At 56.1% G+C, this 17,144-nt stretch overlaps 1 protein-coding gene across 4 annotated transcripts in view; it reads right to left on the bottom strand.

The window, feature by feature from the left end:
• The window catches only part of LOC122378474 (echinoderm microtubule-associated protein-like 2), a 73,910-nt gene that overhangs the window by 49,240 nt on the left and 7,526 nt on the right, over positions 1 to 17,144 (bottom strand). For all 4 annotated transcript variants that reach the window (XM_043359569.1, XM_043359570.1, XM_043359574.1 and 1 more), the window contains exon 2: positions 11,397 to 11,624. In XM_043359569.1, the coding sequence (XP_043215504.1) occupies positions 11,397 to 11,508 (112 nt within the window). In that variant the 5' untranslated portion in view covers positions 11,509 to 11,624. The remainder of the gene's footprint in view (positions 1 to 11,396; positions 11,625 to 17,144) is intronic.

Raw genomic sequence — 17,144 nt, 5'->3', positions numbered from 1 at the left:
GTTCGTTACTTATTGAACGACCTAATACTTAAAGGGACTATCCCACCTTTAACATGGGGTTTGAGTTGAGATAGCCAAGTTTGCGGCGAGGTTCAGAAACCACTATCTATCTAGGTTGCAACCCCCGCGGCCTCTTGGTGTTGAAGAAATTCGTTCCCTTCATTTGAAAATGGGCCTTGTACAAGGCCCTATCTTCAACATGGAGCGACCGTTAGTGTGACGTCACCTCGTTTAGTCATTCTGATTTAAATGGGTTTGTTCGTTGAAAATCGCTTAAAACTTGGTCTGAGCTTTGTTGTGGTGCCTACAGAGTAAAAAGAATCAGCTTCATGACAGTAATGTGGCCTGGGGAAGGAGGTAATTTTGGGCTGTGACGTCACATATTTGAAAGTTTGTGTTTGGAATATGGGAAGCCTAAGATGTTTAATGAAAAATAAATGCCAGAACCGTGTTCCTGGTCATCCAATCTATAAAGTCGGGCACAATTTAACTGGTTTTAACAACATTTTAGAAGGTGGGATAGTCCCTTTAAGTTGCAAACTAACTGACCGTTCAGTTACTTTGCAAACTAACTAGTTAGGATGCAAACTACAAACCTGAATCAGCGTTCGTGGCAGAGCGACTGCCGCTCGTCCCACGGGATCGAATACCACTGAGCCGGGGGTCAGTTCCGCCAGAGTCAGTACGGCCCGCGGCTGCTCAGCGGCCGCTGGGGAAACGGCAGACCCGGCGGCTCCTTTCATACGCGCCCCACGGCCGTGACGGAGTGACGACATCGCGTCACACGGCCGTGATACGGTGTGGCGTCACCACTGCTGGTGCCCGAGGGTGCGGATCGGAGCCCCCCCCCCCCCCCCAGCCACTGCTGGTGCCCGTGGGTGCGGATCGGAGCCCCCCCCCCCCGCCACTGCTGGTGCCCGAGGGTGCGGGTCGGGGGGCAGCACCGCTGCGGCGGGGAGGGTCCGAGCAGCGCCGGGGAGTGACGATTCACCGTCTGTCGTCGCCGGAGAGTGACGATTCACCGTCTGTCGGCGACCGGCAGACGGACGACAGACGGTAAACATGGTCATCGCAGATATCGCCGATTTCATAAGTGTGGGCCACAAAAAAAAAAACGCATTCATTGAAGGTATGAAGCGCTGAGAGCATATGACGCATAGCACAAAGCGTTGCTCCGCTATCTTATCTCGGACACGCGCTCAGGGCTCGGGCCCGCTGCCCCTGGGCCCTCCAAACGGCGGAAGCCGTTATCGGCCATGGCGCGAGTACTTGCCGAGCGGCCTTGTGACGGCGGACTGCAGTCGTGAGTCACGGAAAAAAAACACAGAGCGCGCGCGCTGGGCCAGGGCGACGTCCCAAACACCGGCCCGCTTGTTGCAGCGCCGCTGGCCCTCAGAGGCGGGCGGGTCAGTGAGGAAACTGAGTGCAGAGTTTCCCTGTGCAGCGACAAAGGCAGACATGACGTTATGCAACCACTGGGAAGACATAAGGTGCCTTTGAAAATCCATCCCGGCCCGCGGCGCGGCGGTCTGTCCACTGTCCCGTGGCGGTTTGTCGACTGTCCAGCGGCGGTCTGTCCACTGTCCAGCGTTCCGTCACCGGAGGCCGGTGCCACCGTCACGGCCGGGCCGTCACCCACAGCCGGACGGATTCCGGCCGGTTCCCACAGCGGCTCTCAAAGTGAGACACCACAGTCACTGGCCCTGACGGCCACACAACAGTCAATGGCCCTCACAGGAAGGAACGGAACGACCCTACGAGCGCCCCTCCCCGACGAGTTTCCCATTCTGATGCTCGTAATTACGTCTCACGTTCAAACATGTGTGCTACCGGCCGCTGCTACAGCTACAGCAGTGGCTGGGTTACCGGGCAGCAGTGGCTGACTTACCGACCGCTGGTCAGCAGCGGCTATGTGTTACCAAGTTACCGGCCGCTGGCGGTGGCTGCGCCGCGCGCTCCGGCCACCATCCCGCCGCGTTCCCGGCGGCCTGCCATGCGGAACACGGCCGCGGTCCGCCGTTCCGCCGCTCCGCTCCCGTCCGCAGCCGGCCGGCCACCGGAACCGCTGCCGTGCGGGAGCTCTGCAGGAGCTTTGGAGAGCAAAACATGTAAGCGATGTAGTCCTGGGGCTTCTCAAGAGCTTGCTGCCAAGTTCCTGGACATTGAATCGTCATGGGAAAGTTCCTGGACATTGGATCGTTATGGGAGCCACACTTAGAGCGAGGCCATGTGGGGAGCAATTCTAGAGTCGGAAGCTTGATGATGATGATGTGCAATGAAGGGCAAATTACCCGAGATAAACGGCCTGGCTCAGACAGCCGGCCCTGGGGAGTGGAAGTCGTGACCGTGACACGCACGAAGTCACTGCCAGATCACAGTGGACAGGACAGTGGTCACCAGAGGTCCGACCGGACAGGACAGTGGTCAGCAAAGGTCCGACCGGACAGGGCAACGGTCACCAGAGGTCAGACCGGACAGGGCAAGGGTCACCAGAGGTCAGATCGGACAAGGCCCCGGTCACTAGAGGTCAGATCGGACAGGGCCGCGGCCACCAGAGGGCACCAGTCCGGTCTCTGTCAGCAGGGCTCGGTCAGGGCTGAACCCCCGGCCAGCGTCACGGCCCCGTCACGGCGTGACTGGCGTGTCGCGCGGCGCGCTGCGTTACGGGTCATTGCCGGCGGCTGCGTGCGCCCGTCACGTCACGCCGTGCGTCCATTGGCCGCGCCGGATTGGTCCGTTACGCAGGTGACGGGCCGACCCCGGCCGCCGGGAACGAGTGCACGCTTTTCGCCAAAGGCGCCCTCAATTTGTGAACGTGCCAACAAATTGCCGAATGGCAGGCGCTTCTTCAATCGGACATCGAATTGCTAAAAAAAAATATGCAAGATGGAACGCGGGCCCGTTGTGGGGGGGGGGGGGTTGAGGAGGGCAGCGAAACGGCCTCTGTCCTCTTTCCTAAATATCTCCTGATCGGAGGTTAGCACTTGGTTGGGCCACCAAACCTCGTAACATCCCGAGATCTTGGGGGGCGTTTCCCCCCCCCCCCCAACGGGTGACAGGGAAGGGTCCGGGAATAGCCCAGCAGGACGCTCCCGGCCACTGCGCCAACTTTGGTGGGTGTCGGCCGGGTCTGTCGTAATCGTCAGCTGATTGTCACAATGGAATGCACCCCTCCCGTCCGTCCCCCCACCTGGACAAGGCCACTGACTGCAGATCGGAAATTGCAGCCGGGGGGGGGGGGGCTAACTACTGAGGGTCCTCTGCTGTGGCGCGGACGGAGACGGGCGAGGGAAGGGTTCGTCTGTACCCCTCCCATCCCAGGCAACACTGCCGCCGGCGCCGCAGAGCCCGCCCCACGAGATGAGCATTGATCGCGGCCCGCGCGGCCGTCCACATCTGTGGAGTCTGTCAGTCTGTCAGTCTGTCAGTCTGTCAGTCTGATGTATGCTGTGCGCTGCTACTGTAGGCACATCATATGGCTCAATTAGCACCGCCGCTAACGCAATTTCGTAGGTGAGTAAGGAAAACTGCACGCAGGCATGCCACTGTAGCGCGAAGACCGATCATGAAGTTGCTGAAGTAATAAGGTCGGGATGAATGACGCAAGATCGGGCGGAATGCATTAGCTTTGTTTCCGGACTACCAAGGCCTATGTGGGCACTGCATTCTGGAGCATAATTTGTGCGAGGTGCGAACAGTAAGGTGCATGTGTATGTGCGTGCAATGTGCATGCATTGACAGCCCTTAGAATTAAATGGTGCAATACCTACTTGGAGTGAAAGTGTCGAGGGAAAAATTCAGTACAAATTAAGTAAAAGTTGATAAGCGCAGCGAAACAGATTGTTGCATGTCCTGATTCCGCGTGGGCAAATAAGTTTAAAGGGCTCAAAACAAAATAAAAAGGAAACTTTAAAGTCTTCGACTGCGAGCAATGGCGACTCGGGCCTAAAAGTGTTAGCCTAGGCCGAGCGAGAGCAAGGGAAGGAGAGAGAGCTGGGAAGAGGGCGAGGGAGGCCCCGCGGGAGGGCTCCACAGCGGCGACCCATTACGCCGCGACAGTGACGCCGCGTAACGTGACGCAGCCAGGTGCGGCCGCCGGGCGTCACACCTGGCGGCGGCTCCGCGTGACGCGTGACACGTGACGTCCGACCTGGGCGAGGCGACGCAACACAGCGCGCCGGTGGGCGGTGTGGGCGGCGGCCGGCGGGCGGCGGCCGGTAGATACTGTGGGCACCAGACCACCGTCGCTCTGTCCGGCTGTACACGGTACACTCGGGGGCAGATTGATGTTCCACCACTCTCTACCCATCGGGCTCCCACGGCTCAGCACTGGCAGCGGCCGCCCGGTTACCTGGTTAGCAGCGCCGTGCACAGTGCAAACCGTGCACAGTTGCACGCCCGGTGAGTCAGTTCGCGGTAAACCACAGGTGGCCGGCCGGCGGCCCGCCCCCTGCGACACTGTGTCGCTGCTGTCCCGGGCGGCGGAACACCGCGCCCCGCCGTCCCAGCCGGCAGAACACCGCGCCCCGCCGTCCCGACCGGCGGAACACCGCGTCCCGCCGCGCTGTCCCGGCCGGCGGAACACCGCTCCCCGCTGTCCCGGCCGGCGGAACACCGCGTCCCGCCGCGCTGTCCCGGGCGGCGGAACACCGGCATAGGGGACAGGCGCGCTCTGGCGGGTCCTGCTGTGGGTTCCGGCAGTGAAGGTTTCGGCAACTGCCGTCGTTCCGGCAGTGTAGGTTCCCGCAGTATAGCCGTTGTTTTGGTAGGGGGCACGGGTTCCAGCAGTAGCCGTTGTCTTGGTAGGGCCGGCGTAGGGGTGCGGGTGCCGGCTGGCGCCACTGCACTGCATTGGTGAGGTCTCATTCAACGGGGCTCAAAGCTTAATTCGTACGCTGTATGTAGTCTCCACGGATACAAAGTCCCGTATAAGTACGCTAATACGCTGACGAGCCCTCGAGAGAGAGAGAGAGAGAGAGAGAGAGAGAGAGAGAGAGAGAGAGAGAGAGAGAGAGAGAGAGAGAGAGAGAGAGAGAGAGAGAGAGAGAGAGAGAGAGAGAGACAGAGACAGAGAGAGAGAGAGAGAGAGAGAGAGAGAGAGAGACAGAGACAGAGACAGAGACAGAGACCAGAGACCAGAGACCAGAGACCAGAGACCAGAGACCAGAGACCAGAGACCAGAGACCAGAGACCAGAGACAGAGACAGAGACAGAGACAGAGACAGAGACAGAGACAGAGACAGAGACAGAGACAGAGACAGAGACAGAGACAGAGACAGAGACAGAGAGAGAGAGAGAGAGAGAGAGAGAGAGAGAGAGAGAGAGAGAGAGAGAGAGAGAGAGAGAGAGAGAGAGAGAGAGAGAGAGAGAGAGAGAGAGAGAGAGAGAGAGAGAGAGAGAGAGAGTTCTGAGAGTGAGACCTGGAGGTGGTCCCCTCTGAACCAGTATCGCGGGTAGGTGGGTCCCTCGGAGCCGCCCCCTCAGGTGAGCCCCTGTGGCCTGTACCGCCCTGGCTGAGTCCGTCTCGAGCCGGCGACTCTGACCTTCGAGGAGCCGCCGGATATGGTGGGCGGTGTCGCCCCCCCCCCCCTTCCCCACACTCCCCTACACGGGCAATATGACCCCGGGCGAGGTCCGGACACCCCTGGAGTGACGTCACTGGAGCAGAGCCCACACCGGACGCGGCGCGGACGTCGGCCGCCGGTCGGGAGGGGGAGGGGGTCACAGATCACTCGAGTCACGCTCACCAGCTCAGGGGAGGGGGAAGGAGGGAGGGGGCTGGTGGCCGGCCTGCCGGCCACTGCGGCCAGGGTCAGGGTCGGCCGGTCTGGCCCGAGTAGGTAATGAGTGAGGAAAACCGACCGGCCGACCTGCTGACTGACCCACCTGCACCGACCGACCGGCCGACCGTCACCGACCGGATTGACCGACCGACCGTCACCGACCGGATTGACCGACCGACCGTCACCGACCGTTACCGACCGGCCGTCACCGACCGGCCGACCGTCACCGACCGTCACCGACCGACCTACCGACCGTCACCGACCGGATCGACGCGGCGACAGATGGCCGAGGTGGAGAGAGTGGAGGGTAAAGGGGAGAGAGAGGGGAGAGGTAACACAGGGACCAGGTGTGAACACAGTCGACTCCTGAGGACCCAGCGCCGCAGTTATGGACACTGGACAGTCGACTGCCGAGGGACTCGGCCCCGCACAGCCGAGGGACCAGTGCCACAGGTAAACGACAGCTGCGACAGGATCTATCCCATCAGACCGTGACCTGACCTGTCCCATCTGACCTGTCCCACCTGACCTGTCCCACCGGACCGTGACATGACCTGTCCCACCGCGCTGTGGTCTGACCTGTCCCACCGCACTGTGGCCTGACCTGTCCCACTTGGCCTGTATCACCGGACCGTGACATGACCTGTCATACCGGGCCGTGACCTGACCTGTGGCCCCGCCATGCTCCAGCGGCCGTCAGTGTGTGTGGGGGGAGGGGGGAGGGGGGTGCGCCCACACAAAGGTGTCGGGTGCGTCATCCGGCCGTCATCGGTCGGCCACACGCGGTGTGAGGACAGCTCGTCCACAACGCTCACTGCTCACTGCTCACCGCTCACTGCTCACTGCTCATCAGAGTGTGGGCCGGACATGTCGAGTCGCCGCAGGCACGCTCTGAATCTGAATGTCATCGGCGGATTGCGTTCCAGCTGTACCGAGTGTTGGCCATCACGGCTCGGAAACCAGTGTGTGTGTGTGTGTGTGTGTGTGTGTGTGCGTGTGTGTTTTAGTTGTTCCGCTCTGCCTCTGTCTCCGTCCGTGTCACCAAATCAGCGCGGCGGCCGGACCGGCCCGGACCGGACCGCTCGAGCGGTCCGGTCCGGGAGGAGCGCGCTCCTCCGACTCCCAGACGGAGTACGGCCGGCCCTCGCCGAAAACAATTACCGGCCGGCGACCACCTGGCCCGGGGAGGCAGAGGGAGGGGAGGGGTGACCACCTCCGTCTCGGCCGCTTCCTGTCCCTTCCCCCCTCCCCTTCCTCCCCCCCCCCCCCCCCCCGGCTGCCGGTGAAACAAAGCGGCGCGGCGGGCCGAGCCGCGCCGCCCGCCCGCGGCCGGTCCACCGGCCACCGTTCGTCGGAAAGTCATTTCATCCACAAAAGAAGCGAAATACACCATTCGAAAGCTGACGGTGAGCTGATTCCAAAAATGTATTTTTATCAAAATCGTCTGATGGCCTTAAAAAAAAATTGAGAACTCAGAAATGAAGCCTCAGACCTAAGACCTGACACCTCAGACCTGCAAACTCAGACCTGTGACTTGCACCGGGTTGCACAGACCTGAGACCTGCACCGGCCAACCTATAATAGACTGCAAACTAGATAGGGTGGTTTTCAATGAGTACCTGATGGTATCGATCTTGACGCAGCTTGGTGATGACTTTTGATATTGACGTTTTATTTATCGGAGAACTAATTAGAGTTCTTTGTTCTTCCGTTAAGGCATCCCTACCTCACACTCATCGCTGCCACTAAACTATAAGAATGCACATATCTCTCGCTTTCTATTTACGTAGCTATAAGTCGAGTTATGTCCGATAAGCCTCTCCACAGCCTTGTCACAAGCTTCAGAATATTCGCCTTTCAATTGATAAGCCCCAGCATTGAGCGGAGCTACTCTATGGACCCTCCTATCAGACCCTCCGATCAGACCCTCATATCAGACCCTCCAATCAGACCCTCCAATCAGACCCTCCAATCAGACCCTCCGGCCAGATCCCCTCCATCGGAGCCCCTCCGATCAGACCCTTGGGCCAGACCCTCCTATCAGACCCTCCGATCAGACTCTCCTATCAGACCCTCCGATCAGACCCTCCTATCAGACCCTCCGATCAGACCCTTGGGCCAGACCCTCCTATCAGACCCTCCGATCAGACCCTCCTTTCAGACCCTCCGGTCAGACCCTCCAATCAGACCCTCCAATCAGACCCTCCGGCCAGACCCTCCTATCAGACCCTCCTATCAGACCCTCCTATCAGACCCTCCGGTCAGCCCCCTCCATCGGAGCCCCTCCGGTCAGCCCCCTCCATCGTAGCTCTGAGAGACAGAGCCGATGCCGTGCGCCGGGCGAAAGTGTCCCGTTCGGCAGCCGGTCAGTCCGTCCCGCTGGAGCCGGGCCGGGTCGGGACAGGTGGACCGACGTCCCACTGGTGTCGGGCCGGGTCGGGACAGGTGGACCGACGCGGACGCCGGCGAAATCGAGCGCCGAGAGCGGCGGCCCCGCTGGCCGCTCCCCAGCACGGGCCACCTCGGTAGTTCTGTGCCACTCTGAACTCTGCAGCCAATATCCTTCCGAATAATTCAGTCAGCTCCTAACCGAGCCGATCGCCTGCCGTTGCCATGTTCGCGCCTGCACCCGCTGCTCAGGTAGCTCAGGTAGCTCAGATAGCCCTGTGCCTGCCACTCAGTTAGCTCAGGTATCGCTGTGCCCGCGGCTCAGGTAGCTCAGCTAGCTCAGGTAGTTAAGGTAGCTCAAGTAGCTCAGGTGGCTCAGGCAGCGCCTTTGCCCGCTGCTCAGGTAACTCAGGTAACTCAGGTAGCCTTGTGCCTGCCGCTCAGTTACCTCAGGTATCGCCTGTGCCTCCTGCTCAGGTAGCTCAGGTAGCTCAGGTGGCTCAGGTAGTTAAGGTAACTCAGGTAGCTCAGGTAGCTCAGGTAGCTTAGGTGGCTCAGGCAGCGCCTTTGCCCGCTGCTCAGGTAACTCAGGTAACTCAGGTAGCCTTGTGCCTGCCGCTCAGTTACCTCAGGTATCGCCTGTGCCTCCTGCTCAGGTAGCTCAGGTAGCTCAGGTGGCTCAGGTAGTTCAGGTAGTTCAGTTAGTTCAGGTAGCTCAGGTAGCTCAGGTGGCTCAGGTAGTTCAGGTAGTTCAGGTAGTTCGGGTAGCTCAGGTAGCGCCTGTGCCCGCTGCTCAGGTAGTTCAGGTAGCTCGGTTACTCAGACAGCGCCTGTGCCCGCTGCTCAGGTAGCTCGGTTACTCAGGCAGGGCCTGTGCCCGCTGCTCAGGTAGCTTAGGTAGCTCGGTTACTCAGGCAGCGCCTGTGCCCGCTGCTCAGGTAGCTCAGGTAGCTCGGTTACTCAGGCAGCGCCTGTGCCCGCTGCTCAGGTAGCGCCGTATCTGCACCAATCGATCAGACTACCAGGTCCGACGCTGACCGGTGGTCGGTGACCAATAGACCAGCGGAGACCGATAGACCGGCGGAGACCGATAGACCGGCGGAGACCGATAGACCGGCGGAGACCGATACCCCGGCGGTGACCGATAGACCGGCGGTGACCGATAGACCGGCGGTAGTGAGCCGTGACCGGCGGCTGACCGTTATCGCCAGCGGAGGTGCCACCAGTAGCCGGCACCGGAGGAGGCCACCGCGGCCCCGACGGGCCCCTGGCCGCAGCGCGGCCGTGATGACACTGACGTATACTGCTAACTCAGTGCCGCCGCGACACAGAGCCTGCCGAACCAGCCGGCCGGTCACGACGCCAATGGACGGTGGACCGGTGGTGACCGGTGGTCACCACCGGTCCAGTCGGCGCGTCAGCACAGGTCACGTCGTGCTGGCCATTGGAATCAACTGTTTCCATGTGACTGAATGAGACAATTAATCCACCAATGACGATGGCAACTCCCTGTTATCACTGTATGGACGAGCAACCATGACCCAAAAATGAGAAGTGGGCTATATCCCTCGCACGACCAGGCCATTTCTCATAACACGAACGACCAGGGGGGGGGGGTTGTTACGACCCCCCCCCCCTGGCGTTTCGAAACGGAAGGTCGTAGAGCTTAGCGGAAAAAAAAACAACGGATTGCTCTCAACGAGATCTCGCGATTGATGGTATATTTTTTGGTCCTAGGTCAACATTTGACCTACTTATGACCGGTCAAAGGTCAAATTTTCCGAAAAATCAAACTTTTTCAACTTTCCGCGGCGATTGCGGCAAAACGGTGGGAGATATCGACTTGAAACCTTCACTATCGTGTTCCTTGATCAATTCTCTATCGTTTGGTATGTATTTCGTTTCCCTAGCTCTAAAAATGGCGCGTTGGGAGCGCCGGAAGTCGGCAAGGTCACAGTCGGCGGCAGAAATTCGAAAAATCAAAATTTAAATTTTTGAAATCTGATTGTATTTTTGGATTTGGGAGGTCCATTTGCTCCCTATAGAAGCTAATATTGCTGCATATTCCCATTGACGTGACAAGAATTAGCAAAATAGTGGTTCGGGCGCTTTTCAAAAATAGTACCGGACGTTGTTCCTCTTGTGACGTCATAGCTCCGTGACCTGACCTGACCCGGTCAATTTTCTTGCACCACACGATAGCCAATGCTTGCCCCAACATGCATGGGAAGTTTCATCATGATCCATCAAACAATGTGGGTATCACCGGCAGAAAACCTAGGGATTCGGCGCACACGTTTGGTAACTGTCGGCCGGAGGCTGTACCTCTTATGACGTCATAACTCCGTGACCTGACATGACCCGATCAATTTTTTTCGGCAAAAGATGCGCAAAGGTTGCCCCAGAGGGTATTGAAAATTTCAGCCCGCTTCGACAAGCCGTTTAGCGTGCACTTCGAAAAAACCTCAGGGGGGGGGTTGATACAACCCCCCCCCCCCCTAGGCGTTCTAGGGATATACTTACGGTGCTATTCGGAAGCCGTGCAACTGCTCGACGAAAATATCATCTCTGTGCACCAAAAATGAAATAATTGATCTTTGTATCGCCTATACTCAGTGCTAACCCCATTGCCAGCACTCAGCACTTGATAATGCCGGACATCACAATATACCTACAATCTTCCGTCAAGAAGCTAAGGTTTAATTAGTAGGTGTTTATCCCACACAATACGACATACGTTAGGAGCCGGTCTGATAATGTTCTACTCCTGCGAACATCTATTCCAGTCACAATAGCACCACTTGTATTACAAGGAACATGCCTGTACTCTTCTGTTTAGTGAGGCTTAAGCCGCTGGAGCGGTTGTATGTAGGAAACGTTGCATTGTCTGAACAAAAAATAGCGTGCTGTACTGTTTTACGCACGTCAGAACAAGGGACGGAATTGGCGATTTCCGGTGTTGCAACCGTTATTTTGGTCAGTGTGCCGCGGATTTCCGGCGCCGCACTGGCAATGCCGGTGTTGTATATAGTGATTTCTGTTACTGTTCCGGTGATTTCTGTTCTGTATCACATTATTTTTGATACTGTACCAGTGATTTCCGACGCTGTACCGGTGATTTCCGGTGATTTCCGGTACCGTACTGGTTAGTTCCGGCGCTGTGCCGCTGATTTCCGTTACTGCAGCGCTGTTTCCGGTTTTCTCACCGTTACGACGTGCTCTCACCTGTGTTGCGGCTGATTTCCGAGGAGAGCGGTGAGATGGGCTCCTCGGAGCTGGGACCGGAGCCGTTCACCCGCGGCCCGGTCGGGTCGATCGCCAGCGGCCGGGCGGCCATGTCAGCCCAGTGCGATCCGCCGCCCGGGTCACCGCTCACAGACGCTCACAGACGCTCACAGACGGCGCGGCTCGCGCAGCTCGCAGCTCGGCTACACAGCGGGCAGCGCCGGCATTCTGTAACAGATGGGCCGGCCCGTCAGCCGGAGCGGCTCCCAGTCTGCCCAGTCCTCGGTCTCAGTCTGCCCAGTCTGCCCAGTCCTCCGTCCCAGTCTGCACAGTCCTCCGTCCCAGTCTGCACAGTCCTCCGTCCCAGTCCTCCGTCCCAGTCCTCCGTCCCAGTCTGTACAGTCCTCCGTCCCAGTCCTCCGTCCCAGTGTGCCCAGTCCTAGTCTGTACAGTCCCGAGTCCGTCCCCGACCCCATTCTGGTCCTATAGTGCGCGGTCCGCCCGGTCCGTCCTGCAGGAGCGACGCCCCTCCCGGTCTGAGCCACTGCACTCCGGGCGAAACGGGCACACCTCCGACAATGACACAAACCGACCATTACACCCCCCCCCCCCCCACCCGACCATATAACAAACCGACCATAGCACACCCACGGTTCGTCGGAAGGTCATCTCAGGCTCAAAAGAAACGATATATACCATTCGAAAGCTGACGGTGAGCTGAATCCAAAAATGTAATTTTTATCAAAATCGATCGATGGCCTTTTTTGAAAATTGCGTTTTTGTAAAAACTTAATAATCTTTTATTCAACGGGCTGTCCTGGACATTCTTGAAAACATAAACATGTATTTTTGAGTTCCAGTGAAAGCTGAATGCCAAAAGAACAGTATTTAGGGAAGCAACATTTCCAAACATTAATATGCGTCTCCCACAGCCGAAAATAAGGCGCAATCACACAGCTCAGTGTCATGATGGACCAAAGTCAGCCACATAGAAGCGTGAAATGACCCTTATCGACTCGCAGACCCGGCGCTCTAGGCCCGCCTGACCGGCCACGGAAAGAACGTTCGGCTCTCGTTCTACTAAACAAATGTCATATTTGTCAGTTTAACTGTCCACATCGCTATTAAAGTTATTCAGGATACCTGTGAAGAAAATTCATTGTTCTGTCATCTTCACATCAGCCATTAATTTGCATTTGTTCATGTCTACTTTGCTCAATTGAGCTTGGTATCATGCCCATATAAGGAAAATTGGCCGCGCTGAAATGTCAGAGGCTGCACCGGCCTCAGCTCGGGTGGAGTGGGGGTAGCGCCCGGCGGGGCAGGGTAACCTTTGACCGGTCGCACGGCCGAGCAGCTGTCACCAGTACAGCCTCTGACAGTGAAACCCCGCTCACTTCCCCTGCGCGGGCACTGATCGCAGCTGGATTGAACAAAACATGCATAAGAAAAATGTAAATTAAAGCATGTTGTAAATCGAGCAGAACAATGAATTTTCTTCACAGGTATCCTGAATAACTTTAATAGCGATGTGGACAGTTAAAGTGACAAATATGGCATTTGTTTAGTAGAACGAGAGCCGAACGTTCTTTCCGTGGCCGGTCAGGCGGGCCGAGAGCGCCGGGTCTGCGAGTCGATAAGGGTCATTTCACGCATCTGTGTGGCTGACTTTGGTCCATCGTGACACTGAGCTGTGTGATTGCGCCTTATTTTCGGCTGTGGGAGACGCATATTAATGTTTGGAAATATTGCTTCGCTAAATATTGTTCTTTTGGCGTTCAGCTTTCACTGGAATTCAAAAATAATGTTTATGTTTTCAAGAATGTCCGGGACAGCCCGTTGAATAAAAGATTATTAACCCTATTAGTGGCAGGCTCCTGGCTACCCCCTATTAGTGGCAGGGGGGGCTGTTTACGACCCCCCTTGATATCTCGAGATCTAACGGGCCGATTTTCAAAATTTAAACGGCATTCGATTTCGCTCAACGAGATCTACATTTCTAAAAAAAAATTGAAAAATGTCAATAGGGGGGTAGAGGGGGGTAAAAACGGGCAAATTGCAGATACATTTTAGACTGTTTATCACGGCCAGGTTTCTGAACCAATCTTAACGCAACTTTTGCCGATCGATAGAGAATGAACCAGGAATTCACATGGATCCTAAAAATATGCATTTTCAAAAATCATAGGCGGATACAGATCATTGAGATTGGGGGTACACAAAAAGTATAGTAAATAAGGTTTTTGTTGGTACTGTTTCTAAAAAGGGTGGCAATGGTCTTGTTATGTTACACTTTTCTTATGAGAGAACGACTAAAATTGTATTGGTCATGCATAGGCGGTGTCAGGGCACCTATGTTGGGAGGTAAAAAATAACCCCCCTTTTTGGACGCCTGGATCCGTCTATTATAGCAAAAACGTGTCAAAAGAGGATGCACAATAACTTTGTATATGTTATCACATGATACCTTTCATTCACTGTTCGTAAAACTGGTGCAGCATCGTGATCTTCGCCCAAATGACTCGCTTCACGAATAGGACCCCCCAATTCCCAGTGCTCTGGAGCCGCCCCTGGTAAAGTTATGAACTTGAAATTTTCAGGGAATGTGCCCAATTTAGTTTTAGGAAAAGTCAGAAAATTTCAGCATCGTAGCTTCAGCGGTTTCGGAGATATTCCCGAAAAACCTGAGGGGTGGATAAAAACACCCCCCTGCCACTAATAGTTAAGTTTTTACAAAAACGCAATTTTTAAAAAAGGCCATCGATCGATTTTTACAAAAAATACATTTTTGGATTCAGCTCACCGCAGCTTTTGAATGGTATACCCTCGCCCGTAAACGGCGATCTGCCACCTTCGCCCATGCAGGGGGGGGGGTTGGTGCGACCCCCCCTTAGCGTTTGAAAACGGAGCGTCGTAGAGCTTAGCGGAAAAGACCAACGGATTGCTCTCGCCGAGATCTCGCGATTGGTGGTATATTTTTTGGTTCTAGGTCAACATTTGACCTACTTTTGACCGGTCAAAGGTCAAATTTTCGGAAAAACAGACTTTTTTCAACTTTCCGCGGCGATTGCGGCAAAACGGTGGGAGATATCGACTTGAAACCTTCACTATCGTGTTCCTTGATCAATTCTCTATCGTTTGGTATGTATTTCGTTTCCCTAGCTCTAAAAATGGCGCGTTGGGAGCGCCGGAAGTCGCCAAGGTCACAGTCGGCGGCAGAAATTCGAAAAATCAAAATTTCAATTTTTGAAATCTGATTGTATTTTTGGATTTGGAAGGTCCATTTGCTCCCTATAGAAGCTAATATTGCTGCATATTCCCATTGAGGTGACAAGAATTAGCAAAATAGTGGTTCGGGCGCTTTTCAAAAATAGTACCGGACGCTGTTCCTCTTGTGACGTCATAGCTCCGTGACCTGACCTGACCCGGTCAAGTTTCTTATACCATATGATAGCCAATACTTGCCCCAACATGCATGGGAAGTTTCATTACGATCCATCAACCGATGTCCGTACCACCGGCAGGAAACCTCGGGCGTTGGCACTCAGTTTGTGAAAATCCGGCCGGAGGCTGTTCCCTTTGTGACGTCATAACTCCGTGACCTGACATGACCCGGTCAAATTTTTTTATCAAAAGATGCGCAAGGTTTGCCCCATAAGGTACCCAAAATTTGGCGGCGCTGCGCGCCGCCGTTTTTGCACTATTTCCGAAAAACCTCAGGGGGGGGTTGCACCAACCCCCCCCCTACATGGGCGAGGGATATACCGTCTTTTGAGCCTGAGATGACCTTCCGACGAACCGTGACCCCCCGGACATAGCACACCTCCGACCATAACACATCTCCGACCATAACACAACCTGACCATAACACACCTCCGACCATAACACAAACCGAGCGACCATAGCACAAACCGACCATAACACACCTCCTAGTCCTGACCATGACACACCTCCGAGTTCCGAGTTCCGACCATATCACAAACCGACCATAACACAACCTGAGCATAACACACCTCCGACCATGACACAAACCGACCATAACACCCCCCCCCCCGACCATATCACACCTCCCAACCATAACACATATCACAAACCGACCATAGCGCAACTCCCAACCATATCACAAACCGACCATATCACACCTCCCGACCATATCACAAACCGACCATAACACAACTCCCGACTATAACACACCTTCCGGTCAGCTTTCTCGACGCGTAACAGCTCGGGCAGACCTGTCGCATCGCCGGACTCGTAAACGTGCCGCGATGGCCCTGAACACCTGAGCGCGGCCGGTTCAACGCGATCGGAGTGCGGCGGGCTCGGCCGGGCCAGGGGTGATCTGGGCACCGCCGGCGGCGGAGAACGGACGGACAACCAGCCACTGTGTCCGGCGGACTGTTTACTAGGAGCAGCTGAGACGCCGGCGGACCGGTCTGAGCGGACGTACACAGGTAGTCGGGGCGGAACGGACGGGATTGAAGCCCTAATGGGCGCAAACAAACTGAACTGATGGAGAAAACAAACCTCGACACAAGGCGCCCCTGACAGTCACTGCCCTACCGGAACACACACGCTTCCTTCGTTTACCAACGAATGAAACACAACAATCACTGGTAACTGAGCGAGTTTCACAGCGAGTGAAAAAACTGCCCGTCAAAAAATAACTGCAAATACTTATGACGCATTTATCGACGACTCGAACAGTTATGGGCCATAGGGTAGCGAGAGCGACCAGAGAGTTGACCTCCAGCGAAAGCCAATTGACATCGCATGTTTAGGTACGAAGGCTTATCAAATGTTTACACTGACAGGCTAGGTCTAGGACGACATGTGACGAGTGTCGACGATATATGTCGACGATGTCGACGACGACGTCTGCACTGGTCGACGAGTGTCGACCAGTGCAGACGATATATCCCGGTGCGGGGGCGGCCGCGCGGTGCAGACGATATATCCAGGTGCGGCGGCGGCGGCGCGCCGGCCGGCCACTGCCGCCGTGCACTGGTGGAGGCTCGGCCGGGTCACCGGGACCTGCAGATATAAGTCCGAGCCACTCGGATCAGAAATGTGTCCGGAGGTGCGCCAGCTCCGAGAGGCCGGTAGAGCACTGTCCTCACCAGCGCGCCGGTCAGGGGGCGTGGGATTGAGCGTGGGAATGAGCGTGGCAGCAGTGGCATGAGGCGAGTCGGATGTCCGGCGCGAGGCGCGGTTGGAACCACTGGCAATCACCGACCTCAGACGCCCAAACACTTTGGTGGATGAAGAGCAGGCTGCCGATACAGCGCTGAGGGCACGTGAAGACGACGACCTGATGGCTGAAAATCGACGACCGAACGATACGTGACCACGGACTACTGAACGCCGACCAGTACCCACTGCCCACTTATCATCGACCACTGACCGCTGACTAGTGACCAGTGACCACTGAATGCTGGCCAATGACTCCTGAGTTAACCCTATTAGTGGCAGGGGGGGTTGTTTTTATCCACCCCTCAGGTTTTTCGGGAATATCTCCGAAACCGCTGAAGCTACGATGCTGAAATTTTCTGACTTTTCCTAAAACTAAATTGGGCACATTCCCTGAAAATTTCAAGTTCATAACTTTACCAGGGGCGGCTCCAGAGCACTGGGAATTGGGGGGTCCTATTCGTGAAGCGAGCCATTTGGGCGAAGATCACGATGCTGCACCAGTTTTACGAACAGTGAATGAAAGGTATTATGTGATAACATATACAAAGTTATTGT

The sequence above is a fragment of the Amphibalanus amphitrite genome, unplaced genomic scaffold, assembly GCF_019059575.1.
Source record: "Amphibalanus amphitrite isolate SeventyFive unplaced genomic scaffold, NRLGWU_Aamphi_draft 000060F_arrow, whole genome shotgun sequence".
Lineage (NCBI taxonomy): Eukaryota > Metazoa > Arthropoda > Thecostraca > Balanomorpha > Balanidae > Amphibalanus > Amphibalanus amphitrite.
The sequence above is the reverse complement of the archived record's forward strand: the minus strand, read 5'-3'. Positions and strand labels throughout refer to the sequence as shown.